Source organism: Gadus macrocephalus, chromosome 1, assembly GCF_031168955.1.
Source record: "Gadus macrocephalus chromosome 1, ASM3116895v1".
Classification (NCBI taxonomy): Eukaryota; Metazoa; Chordata; class Actinopteri; order Gadiformes; family Gadidae; genus Gadus; species Gadus macrocephalus.
Genome location: NC_082382.1, coordinates 25,331,297 through 25,354,097, shown reverse-complemented (window position 1 = coordinate 25,354,097; position 22,801 = coordinate 25,331,297). Strand labels below are relative to the sequence as shown.

At 50.1% G+C, this 22,801-nt stretch overlaps 1 protein-coding gene across 1 annotated transcript in view; it reads right to left on the bottom strand.

Moving 5' to 3' along the window:
* Positions 1 to 535: 535 nt before the first annotated feature.
* The window catches only part of LOC132464162 (contactin-3-like), a 39,638-nt gene continuing 17,372 nt past the window's right edge, over positions 536 to 22,801 (bottom strand). The window contains exons 10-18 of the mRNA XM_060060388.1: positions 17,402 to 17,560; positions 15,724 to 15,873; positions 12,667 to 12,737; positions 10,264 to 10,498; positions 8,261 to 8,370; positions 7,252 to 7,438; positions 6,326 to 6,438; positions 5,686 to 5,851; positions 536 to 703 (exon numbers count right to left, since the gene is read on the bottom strand). Of these exons, the coding sequence (XP_059916371.1) occupies positions 606 to 703; positions 5,686 to 5,851; positions 6,326 to 6,438; positions 7,252 to 7,438; positions 8,261 to 8,370; positions 10,264 to 10,498; positions 12,667 to 12,737; positions 15,724 to 15,873; positions 17,402 to 17,560 (1,289 nt within the window). The 3' untranslated portion in view covers positions 536 to 605. The remainder of the gene's footprint in view (positions 704 to 5,685; positions 5,852 to 6,325; positions 6,439 to 7,251; positions 7,439 to 8,260; positions 8,371 to 10,263; positions 10,499 to 12,666; positions 12,738 to 15,723; positions 15,874 to 17,401; positions 17,561 to 22,801) is intronic.

The window sequence follows — 22,801 nt, the reverse complement described above, 5'->3', positions numbered from 1 at the left end:
CGGTGAGTTTAGGGTAACATGGCACAGACCCTCTGTTAGAAAAGAAACCGAGTACAATAATCTCCAAAAGGCACAAAGAGAGAGAGAGAGGGGGGGGGGGGGGGGGGAGTCTGTCCTCACATGCCGCGATGTAGAGAAGAAAAGCAGAAGTAGGCCTACTATGCCGATGTGAGCAAGAGCAAAAGTCCAAATATAGAAACTTGGGAGAGAGCGTTGAGGCGGTGATGCTAAGGCTCGGAACGACTCGGGCGACGCGGACGGGCAGTAAGGCAACCTGGGAGCCGCTGTGAGGGGCTGACACGGCCCCCGTCCCGCCGCCAGCCCCCCACAGCGCTCCGTAACGACGACAACAACCAGGGCTGGCCGGCCCCGCCCTGCTGCCTCCCAGCCACAGACACAAACAGACCGAACAGAACAGCACACACGGCGAAGGAGGGGAACACGAGACCTCCTCGGCTCGCACAGAGAATGGAACCTAACGAGGAAAACACGACGGGAGTAAAGGTAGAAACCGAACGGGGAGAGGGGGGGGGGGGGGGGGTCCGTCGTGGTGTCATGAGGCGGAGCCCAGGGGAGGGGGGAGGGGGGGCGGGTCCGTCGTGGTGTCATGAGGCGGAGCCCAGGGTGGAGGCGGTGACACCCAGGACCAGAGCCAGCGGGGAGAGGTCTGAGCTCCACGATCCGGAGCCACGCGCGCTCATACCTGCAACCAGACGCACGAGAAACAGAGGGGTGTTAGGGAGATGGAGTCGTGAATGGATCTACAGCGCTTTTTTGTAACCAGTGGCCACCCAAAGCGCTTTGCAATATCGCCTCACATTCACCCCTTCATACACACATTCACACACCGACGGCGGAGTCAGCCACGCAGGGCGACAGCCAGCTGGTCAGGAGCAGTCAGGGTGAGGTGTCTCGCCCAGGGACACCTCGACACTTGGAGCCAGGGATCACACACACACACACACACACACACATGGCGGATCGAACCAGCAACCTGAAGGTTGCTGGTTCGATCCGCCATGTGTGTGTGTGTGTGTGTGTGTGATCCCCGGCTCGATCACGCCATGCGGTTAGGGTCTGAGCTGCCACCGTGGGACCGTAGAGAAACGTGTCACAGGTGGAAAGCCGGTGACACCGGGCACAAATCAACCGTGCTCAAACTGTGTGCTTTCCCCGTGTTCAGCCATTTCCCCGTGCCTGTTAATGCGGCTAAAGCGTTCCAACTTTCTTGCGATGCCCACCTGCTGTTTTCAGAAGAAATAACACTTTCGCTTTTTTTCATTTGGAAATCTGGCAACCTGAACAAAGCTGGCAAACAGGCAGCTCCTCCCCACTCACCAATAGCCATCCTATTATTCCCAAATAAAACGCTTTCAGCCACACAGAAGCCCAATCCCCTCATAGAACGCAGAATATCAACATTGCAAATTAGCATTTAGAGGACAGGAGGACTGAGAATTAGCCCCAGAGTCCCTTGGGACAGTAATAGGACGAAGGGAGAGAGGGGGAGAAACAGAGGGGGAGAAACAGAGGGGGAGAAACACAGGGGAAGTTGAGCTCAGAGACAGAGATGGATGGTAGAGAATATTTCTACAGAATACGAGCGGGGACAGAGAGAGTGAGCGAGGGAGAGAGAGCGAGAGAGACACACAGAGGGATGGAGAGTAGGAGAGAAAGAGCAAGCGAGAGAGAGAACGAGAGAGACTGAGAGAGCGAGAGAAAGACAGAGAGAGTGCGAGAGAGAAGCAAGAGGGAACACGAGAGAGAGCAAGCGAGATAGAGAGTGAGCAACAGCGAGAAAGACATAGAGAGAGACAGAGAGATGGAGAGCGGGAGAGAGAGAGCAAGCAAGAGCGAGACAGACAGACAGACAGACAGACAGACAGACAGACAGACAGACAGACAGACAGACAGACAGACAGACAGAGACAGAGAGACAGAGACAGAGAGAGAGAGAGAGAGCGCGAGGGAGGGAGCGAGACAGTGAGAGAGAGACAGAGAGAGAGAGAGAGAGAGAGAGAGAGAGAGACAGAGACAGAGAGAGAGAGAGAGCGAGACAGAGACAGAGAGAGAGAGAGGGAGCGAGACAGAGAGAGCGAGAGAGACAGCGAGGGAGAGAGAGAGAGAGCGAGAGAGACAGAGACAGAGACAGAGACAGAGAGAGAGAGAGACAGAGAGCGAGACAGAGAGCGAGAGAGAGAGAGAGAGAGAGAGAGAGAGAGAGAGAGAGAGAGCGAGACAGAGAGCGAGAGAGCGAGAGAGCGAGAGCGAGAGAGCGAGAGCGAGAGCGAGAGCGAGAGCGAGAGAGAGAGGGAGAGGGAGAGGGAGAGGGAGAGGGAGAGGGAGAGAGAGAGAGAGAGAGAGAGAGAGAGAGAGAGAGAGAGGGAGGGAGGGAGGGAGGGAGGGAGGGAGGGAGGGAGGGAGGGAGGGAGGCGCCCGACTGGTGCTGCTGGCTCGGGAGAGGAGTTATAAAGTCACAGGAGGACGAAATGTCCCTGTCAGCTTTTCATGCGTGTTAAGTGACTTCATTTACAAGCAGTTGGAGAAACGAGCACCGGCTCCTTCTGACGACTCGGTGAATCACCCTCATCATCATCATCATCATCATCATCATCATCATCCTCGCGATTAGCCCTTTTCACGCGTGCCTCTCTTCCAGAAACGACAGCCTAAAACTTCAGGATTAGCATCCCGTTTGTCCGTCTCCTGCCTTCTCGCTCCCACGACACACGCCGCTGTGAAGCGTAAACAGCTGTAAACGGTTCACTGTGCACGGCGCTTCAGCCATTATGCACCTCGAACGCATCGAAAGTTACCCAGAACCTGCGGGAGAGAGGGTGGCGGGAACGTCGAGTGCTGAGAGGGTTTGACTCCCGGCCCGAGAGGCTCAGGGTTCAAACCCCGACGGCGAGATTCCCTGGGGTATCAGGGAAAAAATAATTAACTTTAAGTCGTGTGGGAGAAAAGGGCGACTGCAGAAAATGACATAATACCCAAAGATAGCGCCTCTTAAGCTGTGTCCCAGAGCGTCGCCGGCGGCGCTCATAGTGTGCGTCCTCAGGGGACCTGACCTACCGATGAGCTTCAGTCGGTCGAAGCGAGACGGTCTGACGAAGCTGTGGCTGAGCCTAAGGTCATCGCTAAGGTTCTTCTGATTATCTCTCATATTCTTATTCTTATACATCTTATATTCACAAGTAGCTACGTGCATAACAAATGTTATTATTTAAATATATATATAAAATATATATATTGTATAGCGCTTTTATCCAAAGTGCTTTACAATGTCGCCTGACATTCACCCATTCATGCGTCGGGAGCGGTCAGGGTGAGGAGTCTCGCTCAGGAACACTTTGACACTCGGAGGAGCAAGGAGGAGCCGGGGATCGAACTGGCAACCTTGCAGTTACACGCCCGCGCGCTCTACTTCCTGAGCTGCTGCCTTCCCCGTAACATGATGTTACATTTTGTTACATGTCTCCTGTCGGGCAAGTGTGTCTGACAGGCTCCTAACCCTGCGTTCACACCAAAAGATGCAAAAAGTTGACGCGCGGCACGATCCCATTCAAAGTGAATGTAGAGACGTGTTGCTGCTTTGCTGCCGCAGCACTTGCTGCCAAGAAAACCGGCAGCAAAATTTGATTTGCGGCGCGGCAAAATCTGATTTGCAGCGCGGCATGCCCGTGCCCGCTGCCGGGCACGGGCGGCGGGCGCGTTCACGTATTTTGCGGCGCGTCAAATGCTGCTCGAGTTGAAATATTTCAACTTTTCGGCAGCAAACGAGTGATGACAGCCAATCAGCGTTCAACAGCGTTGCCACTGAGGCGTTACATTCACATCCATGCCGTAACAGCCAATCAGTGTTACTCCCTTGGAGTGACCTTGAGTTCACTACCTGATCCAGATCAAAGCGCTAAAATGGTCTCCGCATACCCGGTGATCTTCAACACCACCGTGGCCAGTTATAAGTGTCCAATACATATATATATATAAGTATAAATGTCCAACCGAGAGATCCTAGCACCGATCCTAGCTAGCAGGTCATCAAACTGGGCCGGAGTCAACCTCAAATAGCGCTGGAAGCTTTCGTCATCCAGACGGAGCTCCTGCAGAAGACGGTGAAATTCACCGAGCTCTGTACGGCTCCGAATGGTCTCATGAACCCATAAACGACGGGCATTCCGACGTCTCTCCCTCTTCTACAACAGGTAAAGACATGCAATGCTCGTAATGTCGGCCATGGTTGTGAATGAATTCAGAAGCACCACGGGCAAAACTTGCCGCGCAACAAAACTGCGGCGCAGCAAAACTTTTGCGGCGCAGCAAAAGTTTTGCAGCAAAAGTTTTGCTGCGCCGCAAAACTTCGGCGGCAACACGTTCGGGCAGCAAATGCATCTTTTGGTGTGAACGCAGGGTAAGGACACAGAGGTTGCATCCCTCGGAACGAATGCCGCAGCCTATAGGCTTTAGGACAGGCTTTAGGACAGGCTTTAGGACTGGCTTTAGGACTGGCTTTAGGACTGGCTTTAGGACTGGCTTTAGGACTGGGGCTTTAGAACAGGGTTTAGGACAGGCTTTAGGACTGGCTTTAGGACTGGCTTTAGGACAGGCTTTAGGACAGGCTTTAGGACAGGCTTTAGGACAAGCTTTAGGACAGGCTTTAGGACAGGGGCTTTAGGACAGGCTTTAGGAAAGGCTCTAGGACAGGCTTTAGGACAGGCTTTAGGACAGGCTTTAGGACAGGCTATAGGACTGGCTTTAGGACAGGCTTTAGGACTGGGGCTTTAGAACAGGGTTTAGGACAGGCTTTAGGACAGGCTTTAGGACTGGCTTTAGGACTGGCTTTAGGACAGGCTTTAGGACAAGTTTTAGGACAGGCTTTAGGACAGGGGCTTTAGGACAGGCTTTAGGAAAGGCTCTAGGACAGGCTCTAGGACAGGCTTTAGGTCAGGCTTTAGGACAAGCTTTAGGACAGGGCTTAGGACAGGCTTTAGGACTGGCTTTAGGACTGGCTTAAGGACTGGGGCTTTAGGACAGGCTTTAGGACAGGCTTTAGGACAGGCTTTAAGACAGGCTTTAAGACAGGCTTTAAGACAGGCTTTAGGACAGGCTTTAGGACAGGCTTTAGGACAGGGGCTTTAGGACAGGCTTTAGGAAAGGCTCTAGGACAGGCTTTAGGACAGGCTTTAGGACAAGCTTTAGGACAGGGCTTAGGACAGGCTTTAGGACAGGCTTTAGGACAGGCTTTAGGACAGGCTTTAGGACAGGCTTCAGGACAGGCTTTAGGACAGGCTTTAGGACAGGCTTTAGGACAGGCTTTAAGACAGGCTTTAAGACAGGGTTTAGGACAGGCTTTATGACAGGCTTTAAGACAGGCTTTAAGACAGGCTTTAGGACAGGGTTTAGGACAGGCTTTAGGACAGGCTTTAGGACAGGCTTTAGGACAGGCTTCAGGACAGGCTTTAGGACAGGCTTTAGGACAGGCTTTAGGACAGGCTTTAGGACAGGCTTCAGGACAGGCTTTAGGACAGGGTTTAGGACAGGCTTTAGGACAGGCTTCAGGACAGGCTTTAGGACAGGCTTTAGGACAGGCTTTAGGACAGGCTTCAGGACAGGCTTTAGGACAGGCTTTAGGACAGGCTTTAGGACAGGCTTTAGGACAGGCTCCTGATGTAGGCCACTCACTGATCTGGTGGATGTGGAGGGGCTCAGAGGGCGGGCCCAGCCCTCCCCCGCTGAGCGCCCGGATGTGGATGACGTAGACGTCGTCCTCCAGCAGCGTCAGCTCGGCCGCGGCGCCCACCGTCATCAGCGTGGTCACCTCCTTGTGCTTCTGACTCCTGTAGGAAACCTGGAGGGGGAGGGAGGGGGGGAGGGGAGACGGAGGGAGGGGTGGAGAGAGGGGTGGCGGGAGGGGGAGAAGGAGAGAGGGAGGGAGAGAGGGGTGGAGGGAGAGAGGGAGAGAGGGAGGGAGGAAGAGAGAGACGGAGGGAGGGAGGGAGGGAGGGAGGGAGGGGGGAGAGGGAGGGAGAGAGAGAGGGAGGGAGGGAGGGGGGAAAGGGAGGGGGAGAGGGAGGGAGGGAGGGAGCAAAAGAGTAGAAGTGAAAGATAGAGAGGGATGGAGTGTGATCGAAGCAGAGAGGGCAAAATTGAGCAGGGAGAGAGGGAGGGAGGGAGACAATGAGAGGGAGGGGGAGGGAGGAAAGGGAGACACAGGTTAAGAAAACAGACGGTGTATAGGTCACACGGACAGATCTGGGTGGAAACACATTTACAGTTTCACGGTTCGTATCGTCTTTGTTAAGAGTTGCACACCCAAACCTACCTGGTAACCGGTGACCTCAGACTCCAGGTCCATGGCCACCACGGGCTCCCAGTAGAGGGACAGCAGAGGACCAATCAGGGTCCACTCGATGTTCAGAGGGGGCTGAGCCGGGGCTGGGCAGGGAAAAAACACACGAGAACACCGACTTCAGACTCGCCCGTCAAAAGGTGACTTCTGTCGTACGAAACCTTCTCATGAGGGCCTTCTTAAGAGTACAACTGACATTTTTGAGGCCGCTACCACCGCGGCACCCCTAGGTCAAGAGCTGCCCCGGAGGCGATGCTCGTGTTGATAATAGCATGTGTTGCCATGGCGGCCAACCTCCGTATCCTACAGGAAACCATGAATGTTTTCCCGGGCATGCGACTCAACACAGAGCGATATGTCACAACACGTTAACCTTTCTTTAGTGTTGCTGCGACACGGCTAAAAATAGCCCACCCGGAGCTCGTTGGAGCGGGATAACCTTTGCATCTCCCGAAGTCCGGAGCGACGACCCATCGGGTGAGTTCAGCGCCGGCGCCTGGATGGCTGAAAGTGTCTCTGGTCGTGTCTCGGGGCGTAGCGAGGGGGGGGGGCTCCTGTGTTTGCTCCTCTCCCTCACCCCCCCACCCCGGAACGACCTTACACACTTATTGTAAGTTGTACGTCCTGGCACTTAGTACGAGCCTTGCAAAGCGTCTTCTCCTAGCTGTCTCTGTTGTGTACGGGGGATGGGTTAACCTAGTGATGGTTAGTGCTCGGCACTTGGCTCCATGAACGTCCTGACTGCACCGACGGCGATATATTGTCGTTTCTCTTTCTTCTGACAAATGGACTTTTAATGAACTGACAAATGGATTGGAAGTCGCTTTTTGATAAAAACGTCTGAATGTGAATGAAAACGCCCTGGATGTGAATGTAAATGCAGACGTGTGCGCGCTCACTGGGCTTCTTGGTGGTGGCGTTGATGGCGGACAGGAAGGGGCCGGTGCCGGCCGTGTTGAAGGCGCTGACCGTCAGGAAGTACTGCGTGCTGCCCTCCAACCCGCCCACCGTGACCGAGGTCTGGTTCCCGGGGACCCGCACCTTGCCCATGGTCTCGGGTTTGGTGTCGTCCTCCCAGTACACCACCTGTGGTGGGACGGCCAGGACACGATGACATCATCACCCCTCGACAGACGGACTCTGTCGCGGAGTTCGATCGATCGCTTCGAGTTCGAATTTTTTAACCGATATCCATAGTGGTTGATCGTCGTTGATCTCTTAGCGCCGGGTCAGGGGATCGAACCCACGACCCTCCTGTTGTGGGGCTGACAGTTACTCTGACTCTAAACCCAAGGCGGCCCTTTAAAAGTTACATTTAAAGGAGAAAGGCGGTTTTAAGTGTCAACCCGATACAACCCGAGCATTGAGATAAAGACCAACAAAACTAGAAAGACTAAATAAAGCGAAAAACTAAAACGACGAAAATAGCTTATTTTCATGGTGTTAAAATGTAACCTGACCTCTTTCTCTGCGTATTGATAGCTGTCGCCCCTGTGTGTAATCACCAAATAGCCCTTTGTTTTCTTTGTGAGACTATACATACTTGTATTTTGATTCAATGGTCTCCATCGAAACACCGGGACAATATGGCAGTGTTACGACGGAAGAACATCCGCAGGCGGTTAAGAAGAAGCAAACAGCGCCGATAAGCATTTCTTTCCTTTCTTTGTACTACAAAAGGCCCGATACCTATTTTCCGAGCGGTTGGTATAATTCATTTGCTTTGAAAGCCATCCCTCGCTGAAAAAGCTATTTCCATGGCGACACAAGCTCTGAAGGTAAACGGCATTGAGACACGCTCACACACAAGGGGAGACGGCGGGCATTCGAGTGCGTGTTACGCAGAGAAAAATAAACCTGGCAATTACGTATTTACATTTAAAAAGGGGCCAGACAACACACACACACCTCGTAGCCCAGAACTCTTTCTGCGTGGAATGACACCGTCTGCCAGTTGACTTCGATCTCAGCGGCGGAGACACTTCTGGCCCAGACCCCCACGGGCATGCTGCTGGGCTCTGGAACGGCACGCCGCGGCACACGCACACGCACACGCACAATAAAGCACACGCAGGCACGCACGCACGGACACAGGGCCCACACACACGCACACACGCACGTTCACGCACACACGCACGCAGACACACACACACGCACATTAATATGCTTTACTTCCTGTCCCTCAGAGGGTCTGAGAAAGACGTCCTTCATGCGGTTTTGAGTGACATCATGGGGAACGCTGGTAATGCCTTTTTAGGGTGTGATGGAGATAATGATGATGATTGATAATATATCAATCATCAACACGTTAAATGAGGATGTACTGCATTAAAGAGGATCATCTCTTAAATACTTGTACTTGTACTTGTATAACACAAAACATCAAGAGATTCTTATAATTTTTACTGGCAAAAATAATTTTTCCACAAGCCTCCGAACAAGGGTTTTGCTTGGCGCTGTAATTATCTTGTTTATCTCTTGCACCGTCATCGTTAATGACCCACCAATCAAACAAGACACATTTTCCCGGCACCCGTCTGCTTACAAAAAGAGGCCGTGATTACTGTTCTCCCCCACACAACGTGAGAACAGTTATGCTTATCCTAAAGCCACAATAGCTTTTTGATAGCAATGTAAATGGACTGCATTTATATAGCGCTTTTCTGACCATCGGCCACCCAAAGCGCTTTACAATGTTGCCTCACATTCACCGTTCACGCACACATTCACACAGCTCGTCGGGAGCTAACAGTCAGGGTTAGGTGCCTTGCTCAAGGACACCTCGACACTCAGCTAGGAGGAGCCGGGGATTGAACCAGCAACCTTCAGGTTACCAGCCAACCCGCTCTACCTCCTGAGCTACTGCCGCCCCAGCAACGGACACGGGGGGCAACAGCCACAATGGCTGCACAGGAAAAAGGGGCGGTGTCATGCCAAATTTGTACCGGCTGCCAAATTTGTACCGGGCGCGTCATCCATACGTAATCCATTCCAAACCTGCCTGGCAGCAGATGATCGCGTCGTCCGTTGCCGGGCAGGTTTCAAAAAACATTCGCGCTCATGTTGCCAAAGACGAAATAACATAATACAGTTAACGGATCGCTAGATAACACTTGTTTATACTTTATATTTGTATTGTATTCAATTGTTTAATCAAATTTAGCTAGTAAACTGAGTGTTTAAAGCGGGTGTCAAAAAACATTCGCGCTCATGTTGCCAAAGAGGAAATAACATAATACAGAAAACGGATCGCTAGATAACACTTGTTTTTACTTTATATTTGTATTGTATTTAATTGTTTAATCAAATTTAGCAAATAAACTGAGTGTTTAAAGCAGGTCAAGGACGAAATAGCACAATACAGATAACGGATCGCTAGATAGAAGGTTCGCGAATGTCCGTGAACCTTTCACGTCATTCGACGCGATCGTCCGTTGCCAGGCAACGGACGACGCGATCCTCTGTTGCCGGGCAGGTTTGGAATGGATTACGTATGGATGACGCGCCCGGTACAAATTTGGCAGCCGGTACAAATTTGGCATGACAGCGGCACAGCACTGGTTAAAATACAACTTAAAATAAAATAAAAAGCAAGTTATAACAGCCAAGTTTAAGCTAGCTAAAACTGCCATGCCAGGCTCTGCTAGCAAGCTCAAAAGCTCTGGTAGCGAGCTCAAGCTAGCTCTAACAACTGCATAGCTCTAACAACTAGCTCTTTGCTAGCAAGTTGAATCTAGCATTCACAGCTCGGTAGCTCTCTGCTATCACGCTCAAGCTAGTGCTAGCAGCGGCTGTGCTCCGGGCTAGCCCCATGGAGCTAGTACTAACAGCGACCGGGCTCCCGGCTAGCCCCCTGGAGCTAGTGCTAGCAGCGACCGGGCTCCCGGCTAGCCCCCTGGAGCTAGCTGTACCTGTCTCAGCCGAGTAGATGGTCGCGACGGGGCTGAAGGGGCCCTGGCCCTTGATGTTGTACGTCCCGACCTTGACGTGGAACGGCGAGAAGGGAGCGATGCTGTCGTTGCGGTATACGTAGCGCGCGGCGCCGGGTACGGAGGTGGCCACGTGCGTCCACGAGACGTCCCCGAAGGCGCGGAAGGCGATGATGTAACCAAAGCTCTCGCCGTTCTGCAGTTCTTCAGGGACAGGCTGAGAGTGAAGCACAAAACTATAGTGATATTAAAACACATACAGAACACATCTATAGTGACATTAAAACACCTGTAGTGATATTACAACACCTATAGTGATATTAAAACACATACAGAACACATCTAAAGGGATATTAAAACACCTGTAGTGATATTACAACACCTATAGTGATATTAAAACACATACAGAACACATCTATAGTGATATTAAAACACCTGTAGTGATATTACAACACCTATAGTGATATTAAAACACATACAGAACACATCTAAAGGGATATTAAAACACCTGTAGTGATATTACAACACCTATAGTGATATTAAAACACATATAGTGATAATAAAACACTTATAGTGATATTAAGACACCTTTAGTGATATTGAAACACATATAGTGATATTAAGACACCTGTAGTGATATTAAGACACCTGTAGTGATATTACAACACCTGTAGTGATATTAAAACACATACAGAACACATCTAAAGGGATATTAAAACACCTTTAGTGATATTAAAAAACATATAGTGATATTAAAACACATATAGTGATAATAAAACACTTATAGTGATATTAAGACACCTTTAGTGATATTGAAACACATATAGTGATATTAAAACACTTATAGTGATATTGAAACACATATAGTGATAATAAAACACTTATAGTGATATTAAAACACCTTTAGTGATATTGAAACACATATAGTGATATTAAAACACTTATAGTGATATTAAAACACATATAGTGATATTAAAACACCTATAGTGATATTAAAACACATACAGAACACATCTAAAGGGATATTAAAACACCTATAGTGATATTAAGACATCTATAGTGATATTAAAACACCTTTAGTGATATTAAAAAACATATAGTGATATTAAAACACATATAGTGATAATAAAACACCTATAGTGATATTAACACACATATAGTGATATTAAAACACCTATAGTGATATTAAAACACCTATAGTGATATTAAAACACATACAGAACACATCTAAAGGGATATTAAAACACCTAAAGTGATATTAAAACACCTTTAGTGATATTAACACACATATAGTGATGTTAAGACACCTATAGTGATATTAAAACACCTTTAGTGATGTTAAGACACCTATATTGATATAAGACACCTATAGTGATATTAACACACATACAGGGGCCGACAGCACGCACACTGTGGGCCGACATCACCCCCCCCCCCCCCCCCCCCCCCCCCCCTCGCCCTGACTAAAGCCTCATTGGGCTGTTCACACCTGCCCGCTTAATGAGAGCAGGGAGTAGAATGGTGTTGAAAAGAAAATGGGAAAAAAGGAGCTTATTATAGAATGTGCCGGCGGCATCAGAAATTAAAAGTTATTTCCGCATCCTGTGAAATTAGACGAGTCAAATAATGACGACTGTGAAAGCTTTAGACTCTAATGACTAATTTAGCGTTTGCAATTCTACCCGCCGTCCGAACCCGAGCGCATTACTCCCGGGGAGATTTGTGCATTGCCGATTTGACAAAGCAATAACACGCACACGCACGCACATGCACCCACACACACACACGCGCGCACACACACGCGTACATGCGTGCATACTTAAACACAGGCGCACACACAGACACGCACATGCTCACAAACACACACACACAAATGCATGCACGCACGCACGCACATAAACGCTTACAAACGCACACAAACACACACGCTCACAAACACACACACGCACTTACACACACATTAACCCCCCCCACACACTCACACACACACACACACACAAACCCCCCCCCCCACAGACACACACACACACACATCCACACACACACACACACACACACACACACACACAAACCCACACACATCCTCATAGATGAAGCAACCCCTCCGTCGTGCTCAGTGATGTTGCCTCGCCACCAGCTCTTCCCTCAAACTCCCCAGCTCACAAATTACAACCGACGGATCCAGGCTGCAGATTCAATTGGCGGGTTGCTTTAACGACACCCGCGTGGCAAAATGGCGCACATTTCCAGAATTAGATTTAACGGTTTGAATAACGGGCGTCTCCTTCAGCGGGCCTGATGCCGGGACCCGGGACCCGGGACCCGGGGCTCAGGGATGGCTGGGGGGGACGGGGGGACGGGGGGCTGGGACATAAGACGACTTACCTCCCAGGTGATGACCAGTTCAGACCGGCTCCCGCCGCCTCCGTTCACGTCGAGTGGCGCGGCGTCGGGAACTAGGGGTGGACAGACAGGAAGGTGGGTCAGGAGGTCAGGATCTGGATGTCTTTAAGGGACCAATCATGCGCGGGTTATACCATTATTGTCTGGATATGAAGGTGGGTCAGGAAAAGAGTAACTGGGTTTCTTGAAGGGATTGTTGTGGATATACAAATGATATAAACCCTGTTTATATATTTACTAGTAAATTGAAAAGGAATACATTTTCCAACAACAAACCTAGAGATACCTCCCGTCCTCTCTACTTGAAAGGTGTGGCGATAGTTTGCATTTGCGTTGCCACTGAAGCCACGGAGGCTGACAGTGAGGCCAATCGACTGACGTCTTTGTTGTGTATCCTCCCCTGATCATGCCTCCCTGGTAAAGTCTACTCCAAGGTGCTGGAAAGGAGGGTTCGGCCGATCGTCGAACCTCAGATTGAAGAGGAACAATGTGGTTTTCGCCCCGGACGTGGAACTACGGACCAGCTCTTCACTCTCGCAAGGATCCTGGAGGGGGCCTGGGAGTATGCCCATCCGGTCTACATGTGTTTTGTGGATCTGGAGAAGGCGTATGAAGGGTCCCCCGGGAGAAACTGTGGGAGGTGCTGCGGGAGTATGGGGTAAGGGGGTCTATCCTCAGGGCCATCCAATCTTTGTACTCCCAAAGCGAGAGCTGTGTTCGTGTTCTCGGCAGCCAGTCAGTTTCGTTCTCAGTGGGTGCTGGTCTCCGCCAGGGCTGCGCCTTGTCACCAATCCTGTTTGTGATATACATGGACAGGATATTGAGGCGTAGTCGTGGTGGGGAGGGGTTGCAGTTCGGTGGTCAGAGGTTCTCGTCACTGCTTTTTGCAGATGATGTGGTCCTCATTGGATCATCGGCCTGTGACCTTCAGCACTCACTGGATCGGCTGGTGGCCGAGTGTGAATCGGCTGGGATGAGGATCAGCACCGCTAAATCTGAGGCCATGACTCTTAGCAGGAAACCGGTGGATTGCTTACTCCGGGTAGGAAATGAGTCCTTAGCCCAAGTGAAGGAGTTCAAGTACCTCGGGGTCTTGTTCGCGAGTGAGGGTACTATGGAGCGTGAGATTGGCCGGAGAATCGGAGCAGCGGGGGCGGTATTGCGTTCGCTTTACCGCACCGTTGTAACGAAAAGAGAGCTGAGCCGCAAGGCAAAGCTCTCGATCTACCGGTCGATCTTCGTTCCTATCCTCACCTATGGTCATGAGGGCTGGGTGATGACCGAAAGGACGAGATCGCGGGTACAAGCGGCCGAGATGAGTTTTCTCAGAAGGGTGGCTGGCGTCTCCCTTAGGGATAGGGTGAGAAGCTCAGCCATCCGTGAGGAACTCGGATTAGAGCCGCTGCTCCTTTACTTAGAAAGGAGTCAGCTGAGGTGGTTTCGGGCATCTGGTAAGGATGCCCACTGGGCGCCTTCCTTGGGAGGTGTTTCAGGCACGTCCAGTGGGGAGGAGACCTCGGGGAAGACCCAGGACTAGGTGGAGAGATTATATCTCAACACTGGCCTGGGAACGCCTCAGGATCCCCCCGTCAGAGCTGGTCAATGTGGCCCGGGAAAGGGAAGTCTGGGGCCCCCTGCTTGAGCTGCTCCCCCGCGACCCGACCCCGGATAAGCGGATGAGGATGAGGATGAGGATGAGGACTTTGCTGGCCGAAGTGTCAGGGACCAATCCTGTGCAGGTTGTACCGTTATGGTCTGGATGATGATTGAAGATCACCGGCTTCAATGAACAACAACTTTGGCAGTCCGGTTGGCTGGATTATTTTGTAGTTAGGCCATGGCCTTGGACAACCAGTAGAGAGGTACTTAGTTCACCCCCCCAATGGGTAGGGTCTAACTGTAGGCCTCCTTGAGGAAGATGCCGGCCTGCACATTTAATGACATGTATTTAAATATGTGACTCGCTTCAGAATAAAAGCGCAGACGATACAGCCCGAAACTTTTTTAATTATCCCAGCCTGATCTCACACCGTGTAACTCTGCATACAGGCGCCCATGGCTCTCGGTCGCTCTAGACATTGATTTGTCCATATGCTGAAACAGTGGGAGAGTTTGGGCTGAGAGGAAGTACAACTTAAGAGAGGGGGTAAGGCACACACACAGGCAAAAATAATGAATGCGCCGGAAGTGTCTCAGAGCCGAGCGCTGTCAGGAATCTCATTCGACTGCACATTGGGCATCTCCTGGAGCTGATTTCCGTGCTCGACGTGTTCTCTGTGTGGCTGATTGCACCCGCACCAAACGAACACTCACAACAAATACGTGTTCCTTCACTTCAACACCGACGTGTCACGGTGTCAATTCAATTCAGCCTTGTTCGCCTTTTTTAGTTTCCTTCTTTACTCGGAAGAAGTGTTGGAGGTTGAGGTGTGGAGGAGGAGAGGGAGGGGGAGGAGGAGGAGGTAGAAGAGGAGGAGGTGGAGGTGGAGGTGGAGGAGGTGGAGGGAGAGGAGGAGGAGGGGAAGGTTGAGAGGGAGGGGAAGGAGGAGGAGGAGGAGGTAGAAGAGGAGGAGAAAGAGGAGGAGGAGAGGGAGGGAGGGGAAGGGGGAGGAGGAGGTAGAAGAGGAGGAGGAGGAGGTGGAGGTGGAGGATGTGGAGTAGTTTGCGGTTGAGGAGGGGGAGGAGGAGCAGGTGGGGGAGGAGAAGTCAGAGGTGGAGGTGTTTGGGGTTGAGGAGGAGGAGGAGGAGGGGGAGGAGTTGTTAGAGATGGAGGAGTTGGTGGAGATGGAGCAGGAGGAGGAGGTGTATGTGTTTGAGGAGGAGGTGGAGGAGGAGGTGTTTGGGAGTTGAGGAGGAGGAGGAGGAGGAGAAGGTGAACGAGGAGGAGGAGGAGGTGGAGATGGCGCAGGAGGAGAAGGTGAACGAGGAGGAGGAGGTGGAGATGGAGCAGGAGGAGGAGGTGAACGAGGAGGAGGAGGTGGAGATGGCGCAGGAGGAGGAGGTGAACGAGGAGGAGGTGTCTGGGTGCGCTGGGCTCACCTGCGTCCTCCGTCCTGGTCTTGCTGCTGACGGGGCTCGGTGCCCCCACCCCGACGCTGTTCCTGGCCAGCACCCTGAACTCGTACTCCACCCAGGAGTTGAGCTCCACCACGGTGGCCGTCAGGGTGCTGCCGTCAATCACCTCAGGGACTGAAGAGGAGGAGGAGGAGGAGGAGGAAGAGGAGGAGGGGGGGAGGAGGAGGGGGGGAGGAAGAGGGGGAGGAGGAGGAGGAGGGGGAGGAAGAGGAGGGGGAAGAAGAGGAGGGGGAGGGAGGAGGGGGAGAGGGAGGAGGAGGAGGAGGGGGAGGAAGAGGAGGAGGAAGAGGGGGAGGAGGAAGAGGAGGGGGAGGAGGAGGAGGAAGAGGAGGAGGGGGAGGAGGAGGGAGAGGGAGGAGGAGGAGGGGGGGAGGAGGAGGGGGAGAGGGAGGAGGAGGAGGGGGAGGAAGAGGAGGAGGGGGAGGAAGAGGAGGAGGAGGAGGGGGAGGAAGAGGAGGAGGAGGAGGAGGGAGAGGAAGAGGAGGAGGAGGAGGGGGAGGAGGAGGGGGAGGAAGAGGAGGAGGAGGAGGGGGAGGAAGAGGAGGAGGAGGAGGGGGAGGAAGAGGAGGAGGAGGAGGAGGAGGAGGAGGAGGGAGAGGAAGAGGAGGAGGAGGAGGGGGAGGAGGAGGGGGAGGAAGAGGAGGAGGAGGAGGGGGGGGGAGGAGGAGGGGGAGAGGGAGGAGGAGGAGGGGGAGGAAGAGGAGGATGAGGAAGAGGAGGAGGGGGAGGAGGAGGAGGGGGAGGAGGAGGTGGAGAAGGGGGAGGAGGAGATGGGGGGGAGGAGAAAGAGGAGGAAGAGGGGGAGGAGGAGGGGGAGGAGACTCAGGATTGAATGACCAAAATATGGCACAGATTCTAAATGTAGGATTCATGAAGTGCAGCCGTGAATTGGAACCAGCCCTCGGCCTCCAGGTGTTAGAGATATGAGCGTATTTCATAGGATTTACATTTCGTTATTTTCTGCTGAATTCCTCTGTTTGGGAGTTCCTCTATTTCAAATTTCAAGCTCTTTATCTGTGTGTGGGAGGGTAATTTGCACACACAGATTCTGCCACAATAATGGAATTAACATGCGCTGATACTAATCCGAATCAAATCCGCAGAGTTACAGTTTTTGGGTAATGGCTCACCAATAGTAGTACTACAATCTCTAGTCATGACTGTTACTAGTCAGGGTTTTCTCTAGTCATTGCTCTAACTCGTCATTGCTCTAACTAGTCATGGCTCTAACTAGTCATTGCTCTAAGTAGTCATGGCTCTACCTAGTCATGGCTCTACCTAGTCATGGCTAAAGCTAGTCGTGGCTCTAACTAGTCGTGGCTCTAACTAGTCGTGGCTCTAACGAGTCGTGGCTCTAACTAGTCGTGGCTCTAACTAGTCGTGGCTCTAACTAGTCGTGGCTCTAACTAGTCGTGGCTCTAATGAGTCGTGGCTCTAACTAGTCGTGGCTCTAACTAGTCGTGGCTCTAACTAGTCGTGTCTCTAACTAGTCGTGGCTCTAACTAGTTGTGGCTCTAATTAGTCGTGGCTCTAACTAGTCATGGCTCTAACTAGTCGTGGCTCTAACTAGTCGTGGCTCTAACTAGTCGTGGCTCTAACTAGTCGTGGCTCTAACTAGTGGTGGCTCTAACTAGTCACCCACCGGTGCTGACCCGGGTCCAGCCCACGCTGTAGGGGTTGCGGGTCTGGATGAGGTACAGGGTCACGGGGCTGCCGTGCTCCTGGGCGGGGCTCCAGGTCAGCTGGGCCGTGCTGTCCGTCAGCTCGTCCACCGTCACCGTGGCGGGGGGGCTGGGGGGGCCTGAGGGTCCACACACACAGGCTCCGTTAACTTCTCTGGTGACAAGGTATGAACCAAGGTTTGGACAACGCCGGTCCGAATCTCCGACCTAGTCATGGCTCTAGCTAGTCATGGCTTTAACTAGTCATGGCTATCACTAGTAATGGCTATCCCGGGGTCATGGCTATCTTTAGTCATGGCTGTAACTAGTTAAGGGTTTAACTAGTATTGGCTATCTCTAGTCAAGACCTTAACTAGTCAAGGCATTAACTAGTCGTAGCTATCTCTAGTCATGGCTCTAACTACTGTAGTCATGGCTAAGGCTAGTCATGGCTCTTGCTAGTCAAAGCTTCAACTAGTCGTGGCTATCTCTAGTCATGGCTCTAACTAGTCATGGCTCTAACTACTGTAGTCATGGCTAAGTCTAGTCATGGCTCTTGCTAGTCAAAGCTTTAACTAGTCGTGGCTATCTCTAGTCAAGGCTTTAACTAGTCATGGCTCTAACTACTGTAGTCATGGCTAAGGCTAGTCATGGCTCTTGTTAGTCAAAGCTTTAACTAGTCGTGGCTATCTCTAGTCAAGGCTTTAACTAGTCATGGCTCTAACTACTGTAGTCATGTCTAAGGCTAGTCATGGCTCTTGCTAGTCAAAGCTTTAACTAGTCGTGGCTATCTCTAGTCATGGCTCTAACTAGTCATGGCTCTAACTACTGTAGTCATGGCTAAGGCTAGTCATGGCTCTTGCTAGTCAAAGCTTTAACTAGTCGTGGCTATCTCTAGTCAAGGCTTTAACTAGGTATGAACCAAGGTTTGGGCAACGCCGGTCCGAATCTTTCTCGGACGACCTTCCCGCCTGCGTGGGCCGAGGAAGACGTCTCTCTCTGCAAGACGACCTCCACCAGCATGGCTTTCATTCAGAGATTCAAAGAGACTTCTTCAAAGGTTTTTGGTAAACAAGGCCACAGCCAGGACAACCCACACACGATGTAGAACAAAATGATACTACACAATGCAGAACAAATGATATGCCACAAAGTAGGACAGCACCTAATTTTATATATACTATGTAGAAAAGCACTACTGTGCAACATTCTATAGAAAGTATCACGTGCATAACGTTAATACATTATATACAGTGTAACACAATGTATATCTCTACTACCTTCTATAGAAATCACACACAGTGCATAACTATATTACCTTCAACCGACAGTATAATATAGTGTTTAACTGTAATACCTTCTACAGACAGTAAAATATAATATATAACAATGGTTAACACAGTGTATAACTATAGTACACTCTATAGACAGTATAACACAATGTATAACTATTCTACCTTCTACAGACACTATAAAAGAGTGTATAACTATGCTCCCTTATATACAGTAATAACACAGTGTATAACTATGCTCCCTTATATACAGTAATAACACAGTGTGCAACTATACTCCCATCTATAGAGTAATAACACAGTGTATAACTATTCTACTATCTACAGACAGTATAACACAGTGTATAACTATCCTACCTTCTATAGAGTAATAGCACAGTGTATAACTATACTACCTTCTACAGTATAACAGAATGTATAACACAGTGTATAACTATCCTTCCTTATATACAGTAATAACACAGTGTATAACTATCCTTCCTTATATACAGTAATAACACAGTGTATAACTATCCTTCCTTGTATACAGTAATAACAGTGTATAACTATAATACCAACAGGCTATACAGTAATAACACAGTGTATAACTATACTACCAACAGGCTATAGAGTAATAACACAGTGTATAACTATACTACCAACAGGCTATAGAGTAATAACACAGTGTATAACTATACTACCAACAGGCTATAGAGTAATAACACAGTGTATAACTATACTACCAACAGGCTATAGAGTAATAACACCGTGTATAACTATACTACCAACAGGCTATAGAGTAATAACACCGTGTATAACTATAATACCAACAGGCTATAGAGTAATAACACCGTGTATAACTATACTACCAACAGGCTATAGAGTAATAACACAGTGTATAACTATAATACCAACAGGCTATAGAGTAATAACACAGTGTATAACTATACTACCAACAGGCTATAGAGTAATAACACCGTGTATAACTATACTAGCCTCTCCAGGCGGTTAACCCAGTGCATGACGGAGGTTACAGCATTAGACGAGGACAGACACCGTGTCTGTCAGCAGACTACAGCCCGGCTGAGCCCCTGCCACTAGCAGCCCGACTCTATAAAAGTAGCCACAGCGAACCATTAAACACTAACTTTCAAGCTGGCCTTTACCGCCTCTTTTAAATAATAATCCCGTGGCTTTATTGATATCTCCCCCACCCAAATTGCTCGTCGGAGGAGAGTCAAATTAAAAGCTAACGGATGAAGTTTTGCCCCCGGGCTCCCTGCGGACCGAACCTTTATCATTTATTTTCATTATCCCGCCGATTAAGGCGCGGACGGTTCTAGCGTCGGAGTGTTCCGATGTTTCCCGCTCTAATGAAGGTGTCTGAGCTTCACAAGTTACGGACCAATGGTGGGCTTTGGCACGCTAGCCCGGCCCCGCGCCTCACCGCTAACCCTGAGGTGACTGTGAAGACACCCCAACATTATCAGAGCGTTAACACAGGAAACATACTGTGAAGACACCCCAACATTATCAGAGCATTACCGCAGGAAACACACTGTAAAGACACCCCAACATTATCAGAGCATTACCGCAGGAAACACACTGTAAAGACACCCCAACATTATCAGAGCGTTAACACAGGAAACACACTGCAAAGACACCCCAACATTATCAGAGCATTACCGCAGGAAACGTACTGTAAAGACACCCCAACATTATCAGAGCGTTAACACAGGAAACACACTGCAAAGACACCCCAACATTATCAGAGCATTACCGCAGGAAACACAACGTATAGACCCCCTAATCACATCAGAGCATTACCACTAATGCTGAGGAAACACACCATATAGTCACCCCAACAATAACAGAGCATTACCGCAGGAAACACACCTTATAGACGACCCCACAATATCAGTCTGGGAGCTTCTGTGTGCGTCAGGGTGTGAGTTTGAGCGCGGTGTGCATTTGCGTGGCGTAGGTGCGCATGTATGCGTGTTGTGTAGGGGTTATGTGTGTGAATGTGCGGTTGTGTCAGTGTGAATGCATTCGTTTGTGTGTATGTGTGTGCAGGTGGTGGAGTGTGTGCATTAGGGCTGTAACGATACACCAACTCACGAATCGATTTGTATCACGATTTTGGACCCACGGTTCGATACATCTCACGTTTTGTTTTTTTCAAAAGCATTTTATTGAAACAACACTTATCTAACAATTAACTTAATGTGAGAATAATTTGGAACACTGTGAACTTATTTGAACCGAAAGAATAATATTAAAGGGTAATAGCAAAATGAATAAATAAATAACCAAAGACTGGATTGGAGGATGCTTGCAGGTAGGCAAAAGAATCCTCAACTAGTTTTGTGGTTTAGGCTTAGGTATTTTAAAATATTAATGTCAAATAAATAATAGTAATTTGAATAGTTTGGTAGCACTAAGCAGCGTAACTAACCTGTGTGTGTGAGTGGTAAAGCGAGGAGAGCGAGCGGTAGAGTGTGCGTGTGCGTGTGCGTGTGTGTGTGTGTGTGTGTGTGTGTGTGTGTGTGTGTGTGTGTGTGTGTGTGTGTGTGTGTGTGTGTGTGTGTGTGTGTGTGCGCGCGCGTGTGTGTGTGTGTGTGTGTGTGTGTGTGTGCGTGTCTATTGAAGAGACGAACGAGTCCGGTTGTGTGTAAGAATAAAGTAGGCTACCCAGCCTGTCAAGAATCGGTGGCCGCTTCATTCCGACCTATAAGCAGACCAACTGCCGGTCAAAGCACACAAAACACTAGAGACAGGGATCACACAGGCTATTTTTGCGCGCCTGGCCCACTCTGGATAAATGTCGTTCATATCGCGGATATGAGGACTTCGCAGGCTGTGGAGAAATGCAATCCTCCGTAGCCACGGTGCGCTGTCATCACAGAGAGGGCATCTCGTCGCAGACTTACGGCATCGATAAGAGGAGTGGTGCCAGCAGACAATCATTCAGACAGATTATTAGCAAATTTCAATAGGACAATTTGACCGGAGGGATACAATTTTGTTGGATATTTATTTTTTTCGATTACCGGACAACGGAAACCCTGGCACCAACAGCTCATATCATGGGGCTGGATCTGGACTGGAAGGATAATGGGAGTTAGAAAGGGCGTGACGCGCTTCTGCCTTCTCACACCGCGAGACAGGTGTGAGGCGATTTCGGTTTCGATACGCATATCGTTACAGCCCTAGTGTGCACAGTGTGACTATGTGCGTATAGGGGGCTGTACCTGCATCAGGATTGTGTGCACTTGTCTACAGGTGTGACGGTGTGTGGGGGTGGGTTATTCTGTGTGTGGGTGTGGGTGTGTGCTGTCGATATACATTAATCCTTAACCGCACCGTTCTCAGGTTTAGATATTGATCCGTGTAAAACTCATTAGATGGTGATAAAAAAAAAGAGAAAAAACGAATAAGTTGGCCTCATTAATACATGTTAATGGAGCACACAATCAAGCATCATCCCTTATCCTCTTAATTATATTTCCCTGGCTCAGGTGGGCGCGTGTTGTCAGTGTCTGAAGGGCTGCTGAATTAATCTGTTAATAAAGTGGACAGACCGCCAGGGCCTCTGAGCAAGACTCAGCCCCGGGCTGGAACCCGCGACCCACTCCGTACGGCATCACGCCCGAGACACAGAGGGGGTTTATCTTTTAACCATCAACCGAAATTAAATGAAATAAAACCTCCCTAAAAAGTGAAAGTTCAGTCTGTAGTTTTATGGGGGTGCGTGTTTGTGAATGTTATTCAATTCATTTTGTTCACAGAATGAGTCTTTAAAGCGACGAACAAAGAACCAGCCCTGGCGCTATTAGGTCCCATCGGACCAGCGCTAGCTTAATGGCTCGCGGCGCTGAATCCTCGAAGCAGCTTTAGAGTCCTTTTAATCACCCACAACAAACGGCGAGCTGGGCGTCAGATCCACCGGTGCACCGGTGCTACCCTCCGACGATGCGGACGCCCCCGCTAAGAGGCACGGCCGCGTGCGGCTAACATCTAACGCTAACCCAGGAGATGGTAAACCAGTAGATTCCGACCGCGACGCAACAGGAACCCTTCGACCACCGCCTCCACCGGCGCCTGATG